Raw genomic sequence first — 15,600 nt, 5'->3', positions numbered from 1 at the left:
TCTCCTCCTTCCTCGGGGTGACCTGCGTCCCTCCACCCTTCCTTCCTCCGGGGAGGAACCCGCATCCCTCCACCCTTCCTCCCCTTCAGGGCAACCCGCATCCCTCCATTCTTCAGGGGAGGAACCCGCATCCCTCTCCTTCCTCCGGGAGCCCCGCATCCCTCCTTCCTGCCTCCACCTGCCTCCCTCCCTTCGCCAAAGGAGCTCTTCCATCCATCCATCCATCCATCCATCCCTCTTTCACCTGCATCCCTCCTTCCTCCGGGCCGCCACCTCCACGCTGCGGGGATGCTCGGAGCCCCCGCTCCTCCGAAACACCGCCCCCCCACCCGGCACCGCACCGCGCCGCGTTTCTCCCGCGGAGCGGAGAACCGCAGGGCCGGGTTGCCGGGGCCCGCCGCTCGGCACGGCACGGCACGGCACGGCACGGCACGGCACGGCACGGCACGGCACGGCACGGCACGGCACGGCACGGCACGGCACGGCACGGCACGGCACGGCACGGCTCCTACCTGCTGCCCGCCGCTGCCCGCAGCCTCTGCGCCGGGGGGAGCGACGCGCGGCACTTTTCATTCATGCTTTCACACTCCCGGCCCTCGCCGCCGCCCCTCATTGGCTCGGCCCCGCCTGACGTCACCTGCCCTGACTCCCACCCCTCTGCAGCGCCTATCAGTTCATCAATGGGCGGGGGAGGGGCCCCGAGCGGGCGCGCACACGCGCATCGCCGCCACCCAGCACACCCCCGCCCCTCCCTGTCACCCCCCACCACCACCATCGTCCTCCCCATCATCACCCCCCCTCCGCCACCCATCGCCGCCACCCAGCACCCCCATCTGCACCATCACCACCATCACCACTGTCATTACGACCGCCGCCCTCAGCACCACCATCACCCTCAGCACCACCATCCTCATCATCCTCATCACCACCACCACCTTCAACACCACCGTCACCCTCATCACCGCCATCACCCTCATCACCATCACTACCATCCTCATCACCATCACCCTCATCACCACCACCCTCATCACCACCGCCGCCCTCAACACCACCATCACCCTCAACACCACCACCGTCACCCTCAGCACCATCAGCACCACCACCATCCTCCTCACCAGCACCACCACCCTCCGCACCACCCTCCGCACCACCACCCTCAGCACCATCATCTTCGTCACCACCCTCATCACCACCGGCCGCCATCCGTCCCCACCACAAGTATCACCATCACCATGACCACCATGACCATCACCATCTCTCCAGCCTTCCTCCACCTCTTTGGCCTCCCAGGGGGCTCAGCCCCTCCTGGGGAAGAGGAAGCCCCCCACCTGCAACCCATGGCTGCCGGTGTCCGACCAGCACTCGGTGCTGGTGTCCGACCGGTGCCGGGGCCCGGCCACACTGTGCAGACCCCAGACGGGAACCAAATTCTATTTTATTTCTGTGTTTTTAACCCCACAACCTCTCTATTAATTACCCTTTTATTTCCCCTTTTATAATACAGACAGCATCAAAACTAATAACACCGATTTTTCCTCAAAAAAGAACAGTCGTTTGTTTGGGTTTTTTCTTTTCTCTTCTCTTAAAATTCTTCTTTGCCTCGGAATTTTTTTTCCGAGTGTAAAACCAGCCGGGTTTGGGGCTGTGGGGTTGGGGTGGGAAGTTGTTCCTGAGTTTTGCCTCCTTCCCGGAGCCTGATTCTCCCTCTGCCACCACCAGCCGCACGTTCCCCCATCGGGGCCCTCACTCCCAGTTGCTCCCAGTGGGAAAGTGGGAGCCCACTGGTCTGGCTCCCATCAGGCCCAGAACTTGACTGGGAGCAGGGAGTCGAGCACAGGGGATGTGAGGGGAATAACACTGATGGGGGGCGAGCAGGGAGGGTCCTGGGGACCATCTCAGCCCTGGGGGGGCCCGAACCTGCCCGGGGGGGTCCCCGGCACCTTGTCTCTACCCCCCCAGGACCATCCAGCAGCCCTCCTGCCTGGCTTTTCTGCAAGCCCCCGCCCGCACCAAAGGGCTTGCGGGGGTTGGGGGGTGTTGCACCTTCCCCCCACTCCCCCCACACTTCCAGCCCTGTTTGGGGGGAAAAAACATGGATTTTGGGAACGTTCTGCCAGGTGCTCGCAGGGAGGGGGGATTGCAGGTGCATCGGGTAGGCACCCCCTTGCCTCCAAACCGCCCCCCGAATCGCAGCCCCTCTCTTAGGCCCTTCCCAGAGCCGGTCGCCCTCCCCCCCCGGGACGGTGCCCCCCCCGCCCCGTGGTTTGTCCCCCCGCGGTCCCCCGTGACCCACCTGGGCCGCGCTGTCCCCACGCGTGGGCAGAGCCGCCGGGCGGGGGCCAGCCCGGGGCGAAGCGGAGCCGGAGCCGCGGGGGTGTCCTGGAAGAGAAGGGACGGAGGGGGACGGTTACAGAGCCGGGGGGGGTGGCCAGTCAGCCCCCACCCGTGGCCGGTCGCGCAGCGGCTCCGCGGGGGCCCGGCGGGCCCGGCTTTAACCATTCCCCACCCGCGCCGAAACGGGATTTCGGCGACACCACCGCACGCTTTGCCCTCTTTTTATTCTCCTTTTGTTTCCCCTTAAAAAAAAAAAAAAAAAAAAGAAAAAGAAAAAGAAAAATTAAAAACCTAAATTTGTATTTTAGGGTCCTCCAGAAATTATAGCTGCTTTTTTTTTTTTTTTTTTTTTTAACCCGCCTATTGAAGAAACAGGACGAATATCGCTATTTATCCCGAGACCCCGCCGCAAAGACACGGATTCAGCTTTCAAATTTATATTCTCCCTGGGATTATCCCGATGACATTGCATTATTTATTTATTTATTTATTAAATATATACATATTTTAACATCGCGTTAGACACGTCCCGATCCGGGAGGATTTCGGGAAGGACACGAGCGATTTGCAGAAGACGCCGGGGTGTATTTTGGAGTTTCATGAGCGAATAAAAACCCGCTCCACGCTTTGCTGCTTTTCTATAAAGTCGCTTTCGGCAAAGCGAAGCCCAGACAAAACCCCCAAATAAATCCCAGGAGCCGCCGCCGCGATCGCGGGATCGCACCGTTTTAACGGCAGATTTGAAGAGATTTTTTTTTTTTTCCAGCCCGAAAATTTGCGCCCACACCATAAAGCAAAGCTTTTTTTTTTTTTTTTTTTTGGTCGGGGGGGGTGTTAAATCGGAGCTGAGCTGGGCAGGACCTGACCTGGTGGGCAGCAAGTGGGTTTGTTTTGTTTTTGTTTTTTTTTTGCAGAGACGGGAATCCACGCACCGACCGAAAAAGAAATCGCTGGCTGATTTTATTTTTCCCCCGTTTTAGCACAACCCGCCCTCCCTTCCCCGCACCGACGGGGAGAATTAAGGACAGACCGCAGGGATGCGTATTTTTTAAGAAAAATGTAAAAAAAAAAAAATAGGGAAAATTAAAATGTTCTTTGGCAGATTAAAATATATATATATATATATATATATGTAAAAAAAAAAAAAGCCGTGCGGGATTTTCCAGCGGTGGCCGGGCCCGCTGCAGCCCGGGAGGTGGGTTCTGGCCAACCTCCGAGGTTCACGTCTGCCCTCGAATTACTACTTAAAAAAAAACAAAACCAAAAAAACCCAAAACCCGCTTATTTTGGGTGCCCTTCCCGGCCTGCCGCGGGGGAGGCTCGGCGGGGCCGCCCGAAGGCAGAGATATCCACGGGAGGGGGGGGTTGAATTGAGGGGAGCAGCTCGGACCTGCTGGGGCGGAGGGGGCGGGGGGGGGACGACAGAAATTAAAGAGAAGTTCGCGAGGTGGGGGGAAACCCCCTCTTTGCTCCTCCGCTCCGCACCCGGCCGCGCTCAGGAGACGCGTAACCTCCGCGCTGGGTCTGTTGTAACGCGGATTTAATTTGTTTTTCAGCCCCATCCATCAGGATTTGCTTATTCGATAACGAGGATCCCACAGCATCACTTTCACCCCCCCAAAAAATACAATCCTCCCCCCGTCCCAGCACAGAGCAGCAAAGCCCAGCCGGGATGGGGGGGGGTTGGCGGGTGGCCCGGCCCCCCACTCGTGTCCGTGTCCCCACGCAACGCCCGGCCCCTCCCGCGGGGCAGCCGCTTGCAGGAGGGGGGATTTGGGGGAGCCCCCACCCCCGCCAGCCCCACGGGTGCAGAGAGCAACAATGAGTCCACGGACACGCGTTGGGGGGGGGGGGGGACACACACGACACAGGACGACACCGGGAATGGCCGTATCCTGCCAGGCTCTCCCGAAGCGGCGGCGAGAGGGGGGGGGATTCCGCACCCCAAAACTCGGTCCCCAAGCCGGGGGGGGGGGGGAGACGGAACGGGACAGTGCACCCCCCACACACCCGGAGCTGGGGTCCCCACCCGGCGCCGTGGAAAGTCCGGGACGGGGCGGGGGGGAGGGGGGGGGGGCGATCCGGGCCATCCCCAAACTTTCTTAGCTCAGATGAAGGGATGCCTGGACGCGGGGGGGGGAAGAGGGAGGAAGGCTCCCACCTGCCCCCAGGGCTTTGGGGGACACGCCGACCCCGCAGCCGGTCCTGGGTGGGGGGGGGGGGCGGAATGGGACACGACACGACACTCCCGCACCCCCAGCCCCGGAGATCCATCCCCCCCCCCCCTCCGCTCCCGTGGCACCCCCAACCCGCCTCCCCGGAATAAAGATGCTTTGAGAGATGGATCCCTCCAGCCCCTCGCTCCCCCCACCGCCCTCCGCCGGCTTTCCCGCCCCCCACCCCCCCTTATTTTATTTTTTTTTTTTTTTTTTTATTATGATTTTCTCACCGAGTCCAATAAATCGCGCGGCTCGTCTGGCCTCAGACGTGTTCAGCAACCCAAGCCCCGCCGCTTTTGTTCCGCCAAGTCTCACATTGTTTTGTCCGGCTGCGGGGCCGGCCCGGCGCGGAACGCGGGGGCTCCGCGGGGGCTCCGCGGCGGGGCACGGCCGGGGGTGGGGGGCGGTTGGAGGGAGGGGGCGGGGGGGGCAGCCGCGGTTAAGCCCGGCGTCGGCGGGGGGAAACCCGTCCCGGCCGCCCCTCTTTCCCCCGGGGTGACCCCCGGGGATCTTCAGCCCGCGGCGGGGGATGCGCCCCTAAGGCCGGCCGGTCCTGCCTGTGCTGCCTGCGCTGCCTGCGCTGCCTGCACTGCCCTCCCTGCCTGCGCTGCCTGCACTGCCCTCCCTGCCTGTGCTGCCTGCGCTGCCCTCCCTGCCTGCGCTGCCCTCCCTGCCTGCGCTGCCTGCACTGCCTGTGTTGCCTGCGCTGCCCTCCCTGCCTGCGCTGCCCTCCCTGCCTGCACTTCTCTCCCTGCCTGCGTTGCCCTCCCTGCCTGCGCTGCCCTCCCTGCCTGCACTTCTCTCCCTGCCTGCGCTGCCTTCCCTGCCCTGCCTACAGAGCCCTCCCTGCCTGCCCTGCCCTCTCTGCCTGCGCTGCCCTCCCGACCCTGCTCACCTGCCTGCTCTGCCCTCCCTGCCTGCGCTGCCTGCCCTCTCCGGTTCGCCTTCCATGCCCGCCTGCCTCCCCTGCCCTTTGCTGCCTTCCGTGCCCTTACCTGCACACACACCCCCCCTCAACCCCCCCGGGGCTCCCCCCCAGCCTCCGCAGCCCGCGGGTCTCGGCGGCGGCCCCGAGCCGGAGGAGCGGGGGCCGTGCCGGGCGTAAGGATATATAGGAGCGGCCGAGGAGCCTCCACGTAGCCTATACGTAAAGTATACGTGTTATATTTAAATAATAAAAAAAAAAAAAAAAGAAGAAGGAAAAAAAAAAGAAAAAAAAAAGTTGCGATGCAAATGCGGGGCCAGCTCCATCGCAAAAGCGGCGGGTGGGGAGGGGGGGGTGGCTACGGGGGGTGGGGTGGGGGGAGCCGCGCTATTTCCAAGCTTCCTTAACCTATGGATTGCTCGAAATCGATGGGCAAAGCACAGCGAGCCCGGCAATTAGGGGCTCATTACCATATATGCAAATATGGCAACCTCTCTGGGCAGCCGGGGAGGGCTGGGAGGCGGCGGGCGAGGAAACGGCAGCGGGGTTTGGGGCTGGAAATTGGGGTGAGGCGGGCGGGGAAAGGGGGCGAAGGAAAAGGTTATTTGGGGGGTGTTTAAAAGAAGGGGGTGCACAAAGAGCTCTCGGGGGCGGGGGGGGGGGGAAGACAGACACGCGCGTGGTTGCTCCGAATTTGCTCCTTCATTAAAATCAAATTCTCTCTTTTCGAAATAAACGCACGGCCCAACCGTCGTGCCCCCAACCCCGCGGACTCCGAGGAGCCCCCCCCCACCCCCCGGCAAAGCCCAGGCGGTGCCCCGGGCATCGCTGCGGGCTGCAGCCTGGGAAATAACCCGGGAACGGGGGGGAACGGCGGGGGCCGGGCACCGGAGCCCCTCCTGGGACCGGGCCGGCCCCGCACACAAGCTGCGGGGAGTATTTTAAAGGTAACTTGCTGACTTTTTCTATTTTATTTTTTAAAGAAATCCGCCGTAAACCGGCGATTTTTTCCGGCGCTCACGCTCGATCGCGCCTTCCCCTTGTTGCAATCAAGAGTTACCTGCGGTTTTTATAAGCGTCGGCGGTGGGGTTTGGGGTTTCGGGGTTTTTTTTTGGTTTTTTGGGGTTTTTTTTGCCTTAATAAACACAGATTAGGAGCAAAGTCCCCCCTGGAATTTACTGAATGCTGAGCAAAGCTGGGGGTGTCCCCACGGGAAGCGGATTTCCCCCACGGCGGCGGTCGGAGGCGGGGGGGGGGACACACATTGGCATCGTCTCCCACCGTGGCGTTTTATGAAGTTATACCTGGCTCTCTGCTTTACCCCCCCTCTATTTGGGAAATGACTTTGTTTTCCTCCTTCCACAAACCCTGATCAGGGCTTATTAAAGACGAATAATGCCCATTTCAAGTTATTCTCCAATTTTCTTCCCTATTTTGTATTTATTTTGGTTTGTTTTTTCCCTCCGCCCCTCCAGTGAATAACATTTTCTCTATTTCGCCGGCTACCCAAACCTCAAAATAACGACACGGAAATGTAATCCGCAATCGATTCCTTCCGCTAAGCGTGTTTTGGGGGTTGCTTGGAATAATAAAAGTATATTAAAAAAAAAAAATATCCAAAGTCAGCAAAACCGCCCCAAAAGCTCCCGGGAGGTGGCAAACCCGGCCGGTACCGTGCGGCCGGGATATTCCTGCTCCTCTCCGCTGCCAGCCGCAGGCAAGCGCAACAGACGTGGGGAAAGAGGTAATTGCAGGGGTTTCTTTCCTTCTTTCTTTCTCTCTCTCTTTTTTTCTTTTTTTTTTTTTTTTTTTTTTTAATTGGGAAAAGCCCTTTTCAGCGCCCGCGTTCGCAGCTCGGCAACTGAGCCGCTTTTCCCAGCCCCGTGCGGGTCGCTGCTCTCCCCGCATTCCTCTGCCCCAGCCCTCATTAATTCCTGAGCTACCAGGATTTCTCCTTATTATTATTATTAATTATTTTTCACTCGTTTATTTACCGTGAGTGGCCAGAAATGGAAAATAGCCTGCACGGCGACAGGCTGAGGGACCTTCTTTTACCCTGGGCACCTCCTTTCCCCTGGCATTTTATATTTGGATTTGGTTATTATTTATATTCGGGGAATTAAACCCGCCGGTTTCTACAAATCTCCAGTGAGTTTCGAAACGCAGGGAACGCTGTTTGGAAAGGGAGGGGGGTGTGTGTGTGGAAAAAAATAATTAATAAATAAATCCCTTTCGGTTCCCCCCCTCTCTTGGTAAATTCGCAGTTACCGACGACCAACGAGATGAAGCGTTTTCCCAGCAAAAAAATCCTCATTCCAGACCCGAGAGGCTTCGGCGAGCGAGGACGGCGGCTTCGCCCATCGCATTACGCTTAAAAAAAGTGCATTCTTTTATTTTCCCCTCCTTACCCCAAAGCAGCAGTTAAAGAAATTGGCGACTTTTGCCTTCAGAGGAGGCTCGGGTGCCGCTCCGCTCCGCGCTGGGTGCCCGCACCTTCATTTCTTTTTTGTTTTTTTTTGGTTTTTTTTTGTTTTTTTGGCTGGCAAAGCTGGGCTTGATTTTCTCTTATAGCGAACCTTAAAGGGGGCAGAGAGCCGTAAATTCCCCCCAGTTTGTTTTGGGTTTGTTTCGGGTTTTTGTCGGAATTCCCTCTGGACTGAGGGAGCAAGGGCTGGCTCCTCCGCTTGAAGGCTCGCAGCCTCTGCCGCAGCCCAGGAGTTTCCTACCCGTCTCGGCTCCCACTTATTTATTATCTTTTTTTAATCTCTTTTCCCCAGCGCCCGTCATTTGCCGTGAAAAGGGGCGTTATTTCAGGGCAACGGGCGTTTGAAACTTATTTTTTTAAGCGAGCTCTCCCCATGGAAGGCAAGTTGCGGGTTGCGGCGGGCGGGGCGGGGGGGGTCGGTACTTAATCTCAGATGATCCAGGAGGATTTTTCACCTCGGAAAAACGGGAGTTTCGGCCGTCGGTGTCCCCGGGGTGGGGGGGGGAGGCAGGGGACCCGCGGGGGCCGCCCAGCCCCGCGGTAGTTGCGCGCAGCGCCCCCCCCGCCCCCCGCACGGAGCCCCCGCACCGATTAAAAAATACTTGTATTTTTTACAACAATATTTAGTACAACCCCTCCCCCCCCCCAAACCTAAAGCAAACCCCTAATTCTGCCCAGCAACGGTGTACGGAGCACAAGGCGGGGGGGTGTGTGAGGTGTGTCCCCCACCCCGGGCACACACCCCCCCCGGGGACTGGTGTGCAGTGTGTGTGTCCGTCCCCCCCTCCCGGATTTTATTTTGAGGAGTCCCTGCAAGGTCCTGCAGCCCTGTGGGGTCTGGGCTTTATGCCCCCCCCCCCCGACCCCCAGACCCTTCCCCACCTGCAGCCCCCAGCCCAGGTCAGACCCAGGGAGCTGCAAAGAGGGGGATGCCTGGCTGCAAAGGGGGGGCCGATTCACCAGCACACCCCCCCTCCCTTCCCCCCAAATTGCTCAGAAACCCTTGGCGGGGCGGGGGGTGCATATAACCCTTATCCGTGTGTGCCCCATGCCCGTACCCATGGCACGCATGGGTGCGTGATTTCCATACAGCTGCACGCGCGCACACACCGGCTCCATTCCCCCCCCACCCCCCCCAGCAGCTCTGGGCTCCCCCCCCCCGGCGCAGGACACCCCCGCGGGGAGATGTTCTCCCTGCCCCCCGTGCAGGCGGAGGGGCAAAATACCCACCCCCAGAACGCTCTGCCCGCAGGTTTGCCCCCCTCGGGGCAAAGAAACGGGTGATGCTTTTGCTCACAGACGGGTGCTGGACCCCGGTGAGCACCTCCCAGGGTTTGCAGCCCGCGTGTTCCTCCGGTGGGATTTTTTAAGGGAAATTCCCTCTTTTTTTTTTTTTTTTTTTTTTTTTAGGCCCACCAGCTCAGAAAGGCTCCATTCGGGAGAGGGTTGAGCTGGGGAAGAACCGCCACGTACGGTTCAAAGAAGATTTTGGGGCTTTTTAAGTATTTGCACGGTGACTCCAGACGAACACGTGCTTATTTTCTATAAACCGCGGCCCCTCGAAGCCCCCGGCGGCCGCTGCCTCTCGAAGCGCGGACGGCTGACGGGGTGTGACGTCCAGATACGGGGGTTTTGTCTGCCATTCTCCTTGGTGGCGCCCAGTGGTGTCAAAATTTGGGGTCCGGGTGTCTGGTTGGCAGCTCGGAGATTTGGGGGAGGCCTGGAGCTGGGCGATTTCTAAAGAAATCTTTGTCTCGGCGCTAAAAAAGCCCAATTCTGGGTACCGCTCTCTACCGCAAGCGCCTGCGTTCGCTGGGCATCTCTGCTGCCGCCGCCTGGGCCGCCCGGTGCCACCCCTCCAGCATCCCCCAGACAAAGAAAAATTGCAACAAAAGCTGCATTTTTTTGAAGCAAGCGGTTGCGTGTTGTGGCAGAGAAGCCGCGGGGTCGTTCCGCGTCCCCCCTCCCTGGCTGCTGCCTGTCCTGGGCATCCTCTGCTCCATCCTCAACCAAAGCGTCCACCTGCAACCATGGAGAGATAAACCCGGAGCCAGCTCCGGGCTGGAAAACCTCCTGCCTTCCTCCTGCCTCCCCCCAGCAAATATTTCCTACCCCAGGCGGAGATTTTTAATAGTTCGCCCAAAAGGTTAAACCGCCTTCAAAAGCGCCCCGATAACCTGGGGAGCGTCACAGGGGAACGGAGGTGTGGGGGCGGCAGGGGGGGGGCTGGAGAAAAGAAGGAAATTCATTGTGTATCGATGTATCTTGGCCTGAGATGGGGGCTGGGGGGGGGATGTCCTCACTTTCAGCTCGTCCCCACACCAGTCGGAAAAAAATATAAAAAAAAAAAATTTAAAAAAAAAAATAATAAATAAACCAAACTTCCAACCCAAATCAAACACAAAAATTCCCTCCTCTGGAGGGGGGCTCTGTCTCGTCTGGGTAAAACGGGGTAAAGTGCGTCGTGTCCCCCCCCCCTCACCACCACCACCCCCCCCACGCCCCCCGGCACCCCCCCCCCCCGGCTCGCACAGCTGCCCGACGCACTCTAGTCCAGCAGGTGCCTTTTCTTCTGCTTCAAAGGGCTTTGGATGGGATCTGGACGGCTCTTTTGGAGAATTGGCGTTTGTTAGCAAGAGGTGCCTGGCACGGCCGCGGCCTGATTACAGCCCTGCTCGTTAAAAAAAAAAAAAAAAAACACACACCAAAAAAACCCCAACCCCTTCTCTAGGTATTGAAGGGGATAACAAGGATATTTAAACACTCCCAGCGTGCACCTTTAAGCGGCAGAAAATAAGGGAAATTGCCATCGTTTAATTCAGTATTGCTCCTTTTGAACTCCCGCTGGCTCTGCCTGCAATTGTTCCCTTCGCCGGAGCTGGGAACCGAGTCGCGATGGCCAGAAGCATCGGATCTACGGGTCCGGAGCTGGGAACCGAGTCGCGATGGCCAGAAGCATCGGATCTACGGGTCCGGAGGGCGAAGGCAGCGCGGGACCCGGTTTCCCCCGCACGGCAAAAGGCCGACGGGGCATGGTTTCCCTTCGGATTTTTGAAAAGAGATTTCCCTCAATAGCACCGGAGCAGGGTCTGGGTTTGGGGCCCCGATTTGTAATTACTCTCGTATTTCGCGTGCGCCGGGGAGAGGGTGGAGCAGCGTTTCCTTTTTGTCTCTATCTCCCAGGAAGCTTTTGCCGGAGCGAGAGCAAAAGAAAAAAAAAAAACCAAACCAAAAAACACCCCACAGCTGGTGCGTATGGATGAGACACTATGGGAAAAGGGAGGGGGGGAAGATAATAATTAAAAAGAAAAAAAAAAAAAGGTCTAATTTTAGCTGTTCTGAAACGCTTACAACGCGCGGCTCCAACCACCCGGCACCGGGCTGGTCCCACCGGGACCTTCTCCAGGTTCTCCCCATGGGACGTCTCCTCCGCTGGGGGGGTCGTCCTGCCCCGGGAAGGCCCGTTCGTTAGTATTCCCTAACGAGTAGCTCCCGGGCAGGGGAAGAGACAGCGCTCTTCTTATCCGGGGCGATCCGCTCGCGTTTGGGGTTAGGCCCTCCTGGGCCCAGGGCTCCTTCGTGAAAGTCTCGAGTCTCCCCCCCCCAAAAAGCAGCTTTTTGTGAAGAAGCGCGGGGAGCCCCCCCGTCGATACACCCAGCCACCCACCGACGGCCCGTTATTTAACGAGAAGTTCATTATTTCACGAGAAGTTCGTTATTTCCCAGGCCTTTTGCCCCTCGAGCCCTGGACGGCCATCGCCCCCAAGGTCGCGGTGGGGTGTCGAGGCCCATCCGTCCCTCCCCGCGTCCTTAAGGACATTTTCCGGAGGTTTTTCTTTCGGACCCAACCAATTTCTCCTTTCTCCCCGCTCGACCCCCGCAAAAAGAGCTGATCCCGAGCGAATTGGGGAGAAGCTTTGAGGGGGGGGGGGGGGGGGAGGAGAGCGAAACGGCGGCATCCCCGACCTGAAAGGGGGAAACCTGCGGTAGAGGGAGGACAATGGGACTCAAAGGGCTTTGGGGGGCCGGGGGGGGGGCTGCAGCCCCCTGCCTCGGGCAGGGTGAGGGTCTCAGCTTACCCGGCCTCTCATAAAAGTCTCCTCCATTCTAGCAAATAACCTTTATGTCCAGGGACCGGCAAAGTTTGCTTTCTCCCTCCGGGGTTAGTCACAGCGGGGGCGAAAGAGAAAGCACCGGCTCGTAGGAGGTTCCCCCGGCATAATAACCTCGGAGGAGTTTAGGTCTAAAGACTAAAAGGCTCTATTTACTTTCACTGACAAGGAACAATCTAAGCAGATGTCCTTTGATGGGATTAGTTATTAATCCTTGAATCATGGGTAAATGGGAAAATGATCCATTATTTTCGGCAAAATCCTTCACTACTTCAGGTTTCAAGGCTGGGGTGGAGGATTGTGAACAGAAAGGCCTCGGCCTGGCTGTTTTTTGCCGGTTTGAAAGGTATTTTTTTTATTATTTTTGTCGTTGTCGTTTTTTTACAGCTTGTGCCGTGGAGCGTGAACTCCGAAATAAAATAAAATATATATTTAAAACAAAAAACAAACAAAAAAAACACACCAAAAAAAAAACCCCAAAATGACCCACGGAACCCCAAGGAAGAGGGTTTTTTTGTTTTGCTTCCACTAAGGACTGAGAACAATGCGCCGCGGCAGACATTTATCGATACGTAGGCCCAAGCGTTCCTCAGACAATAATACCGATGCTGACATTAATAATAATAATAATAATAATAATAATAATAATAATAATAATAATAATAATAATAATAATAATAATAATAATAATATTCTCCCCTCCAAAAGCAGACTCCACGCCCTTCTCCCCCCAGCTTTGGCAGCTCTGCCGCAATGTTTAGATCCTCCCGACGCCTCCGCGTCACCTTCGCGGCGAAACCCCCGCCGAGCCCCGCCACGCGCGGCTTCTGAGTCGCCTGGTTGAGATTTTTTTTTTTCGGGGGGGGGGTGGAAGAGGGGGTGGATGCGGATAAACAGCGCGTGCGGGTGGGTGCGGATGCGGTGGGGGACGGGAAGAGGCGCCGGTTTGTCGCCCGCATCCCGGCGGGTGTAAATCCGGGGGAGATGCTTTTCGGCGGGGACGGAGCTGGAGCATCTTCCCCTGGATTTTGGGCAGGAGACGGAGCGGCTCGTCCCAGCTTTTCCCAGCGCGCCGATGGGAGAGCAGAACCGAAAAGTTACCGGCGGTCTCGCCCACCTCCTCGGCGCCGGGGCCGCGGCCCAATTTCTCGGGGCGAATATTAACAGCCCCCGAAACGGCCGCTCGCCCCCCAACTCTGCCTCCGAGTCCCCCCCACGTATAGGGAAAGCAGAAATAGCGGCCCCATGAATAATTTACTCCGCTCGCTTTTGATTCGCCTCCTGGTCGTACACAGCAGCGAAAGCTCGGGGAGGAGGGAGGGCGGGGGGAGAAAAAAAAAAAAAAAACAAAAAACAAACCCCCATGTTCTGATTAAAGATTTATACCGGGCATATCATTTTATTGCTGTTGGTTAAATCCGCTTCAAAGCTGGAGTGGGGCGGGCGGTAAAATAAACGCTCGGGAGCAGCCAGGAGCTTGCGGACACCCTTCGGGGGGGGGGTGGTGGTGGTGGGGGGGGAATGTGCGCGCCCGCACACACCAGTGCAAAGGCACCAAGTGTCAACGGGCGCCGACTTTGCACGGGCTTGCCGGAAAAGGTGCCACCCCGGACGCCCTTCTACCGTCAAATACAGCCAAAATCGGGGTCTAAATACCCCCCGTCACCTCTCCTGCCCCCCCGGTTCCCTCTCCTGAGCTGAGGCCTCACCTCAAAAATCGAGAAATAACAGATAAGCCGGTGCCTTATTCTTCTACTATTATTTTGCTGCTTTTTTGACGGTACAAAGAACAGTTTCTGGCTGCAGGGAATGATTACGTGGGGAAACAGAGCGGAGGCCATGCCTCAAACATCAAGAAATGACAGATAAACCCGTGCTTTATTCTTTCACTGTTCTTTTTACTAATCCTTTATTATTCTTTTACTATTCTTTGACTATTTTTTTGGCTGTACAAAGATACGGGGAGCGATTATGTGGGGAAACTGCGACCTGGAGCTGGGAGATGCTTTAACCAAGGCTCCCCCGCTACGCCGGGAGGAACCAAACTTCGGCTTCCAGCCTCCGCTTTCACTGAAATTTAGAAATACGGGAGAGAAAAACTCCGCGTCCTTCCCCATCCGCCAACCGAATGATTCCCGGCGAAGGATTTTCTCTTTCTTTCCTCTCTTTTCCTCCGGCTGCCTCGTCCCCGGAGCGCAGAGACGCTTCCCAGCGCCTTCCGCGCGGAAAACACCTCCCGCACCGTCAATGCGATCCTCGCCCGAGTCCGGAACGTGCTTTTTGATATTTTTTGAGATATTTATGAAAGATTTTTGATAAATCCTGGGTATTTACAACCCCGGCTCCCGTGGGCTCTGGGAGGAGCGAGAGCCTTGCTGCGGTGGGGACCGGCTTCTACTGCAGGCGGCGTGGTCCTGCGAAAAGAAAAAAACAAAAAAACAAACGGAAATTTGATCAAAAATGGGGTTTTCCATTTTGTTGTCGATTTCGGGGCCGGCTGCCTGCGTTCAGCCCTGGGCGACGGTGTCGGTGCGAGGCCCGAGGAGCCTCCGAAGGGCGCAGAGCTTTGACCCCACTCTGCAAAGCACCTTCCCGGGATGGGGAAACTCCCGGGAGCAACGGGATCCCCTTGGCACCCCCAAATCCGGCTTGGCGAGCCCGGAGGGGCTGGAAAAGGGGCGATGCGGCAGGTCTTTGCCTCACGCATGGAGGGGGGGGTGATAAGTCTCCCAGCCACCCTTGGTAGCTCCTGCCGGGGTGGCCAAGGCGCGTTCCTGGATTTTGATTCCCCCCCCCCCAGGAATTGGGGAGGAATTTCCAAGGACTTGGGGAGCGCCCCGGGGGCCAGGCGGCGCGGGGGACACACGGCGGGACGTGGCAGTAGCCAGGCTGGGGGCCACAAACCGCCCCGAAGCGGTAGCCCCCGGGCTGACCCGGGGCCACGCACCCCCCGCAAACCCCCCCCTCGACCTCCGCGTCCCCCCCCCCCGTGAGTGACAGCTGTCAATCAGCGCCCGCTCTGGCGCCACCTGGCGGCCGCACCGGCGAACACCACCCCCCCCCCCGCGCACCCCCTTTAATTCGTAAAAACTTCATAAATTCGCATTTTGCGCATTAAAGGCAATAAGCCCTTAATGACACACACCCCCCCCCCCCGCCCCCGCCGGGGCGGCTGCAGGTGAAGGGGGTTTTGGGGTAGAAAGGGGATTTCTCCCTCCCCCCCATTATTTTGGGGTGGAAAAGTGATTTTTCGCTAGGAAGCAGCTCTTGACCCCGTTTGGTTGAAATCAGCGGTGAATCAGGTGAAATCAGCGGTGATCCAGCCCGGGGGGGGGTGGGTTGCACCGTGGGGGCCAAATCCTGCCCCGGGTCGACCCCATCGCCCCGACCCCCCGAAGCAGAGCCCCCCCACCCTGGAGCGGGGGGAGGGACGCGATGGGGTGCAGGCTCTGTCCCCCCCCCCCGCCCCGATCTGCCGCTGGAACCAGCTCCCACCAGTTCCCCCACCCAAGGAACGGCAGGGA

General features: G+C 58.1%; 1 protein-coding gene across 1 annotated transcript; it reads left to right on the top strand.

Moving 5' to 3' along the window:
• Positions 1-288: 288 nt before the first annotated feature.
• Positions 289-10,164, top strand: LOC134526108 (nuclear envelope pore membrane protein POM 121-like). The gene is made up of 4 exons (XM_063357612.1): positions 289-414; positions 664-1,218; positions 4,788-7,223; positions 7,744-10,164. The coding sequence occupies exons 1-3, from the start codon at positions 289-291 to the stop codon at positions 5,691-5,693; spliced, it is 1,587 nt and encodes a 528-aa protein (XP_063213682.1). The 3' UTR covers positions 5,694-7,223; positions 7,744-10,164.
• The last annotated feature ends 5,436 nt before the right edge of the window (positions 10,165-15,600 follow it).

This window comes from Chroicocephalus ridibundus, chromosome 21 (genome assembly GCF_963924245.1).
Source record: "Chroicocephalus ridibundus chromosome 21, bChrRid1.1, whole genome shotgun sequence".
NCBI lineage: Eukaryota > Metazoa > Chordata > Aves > Charadriiformes > Laridae > Chroicocephalus > Chroicocephalus ridibundus.
The sequence above is the reverse complement of the archived record's forward strand: the minus strand, read 5'-3'. Positions and strand labels throughout refer to the sequence as shown.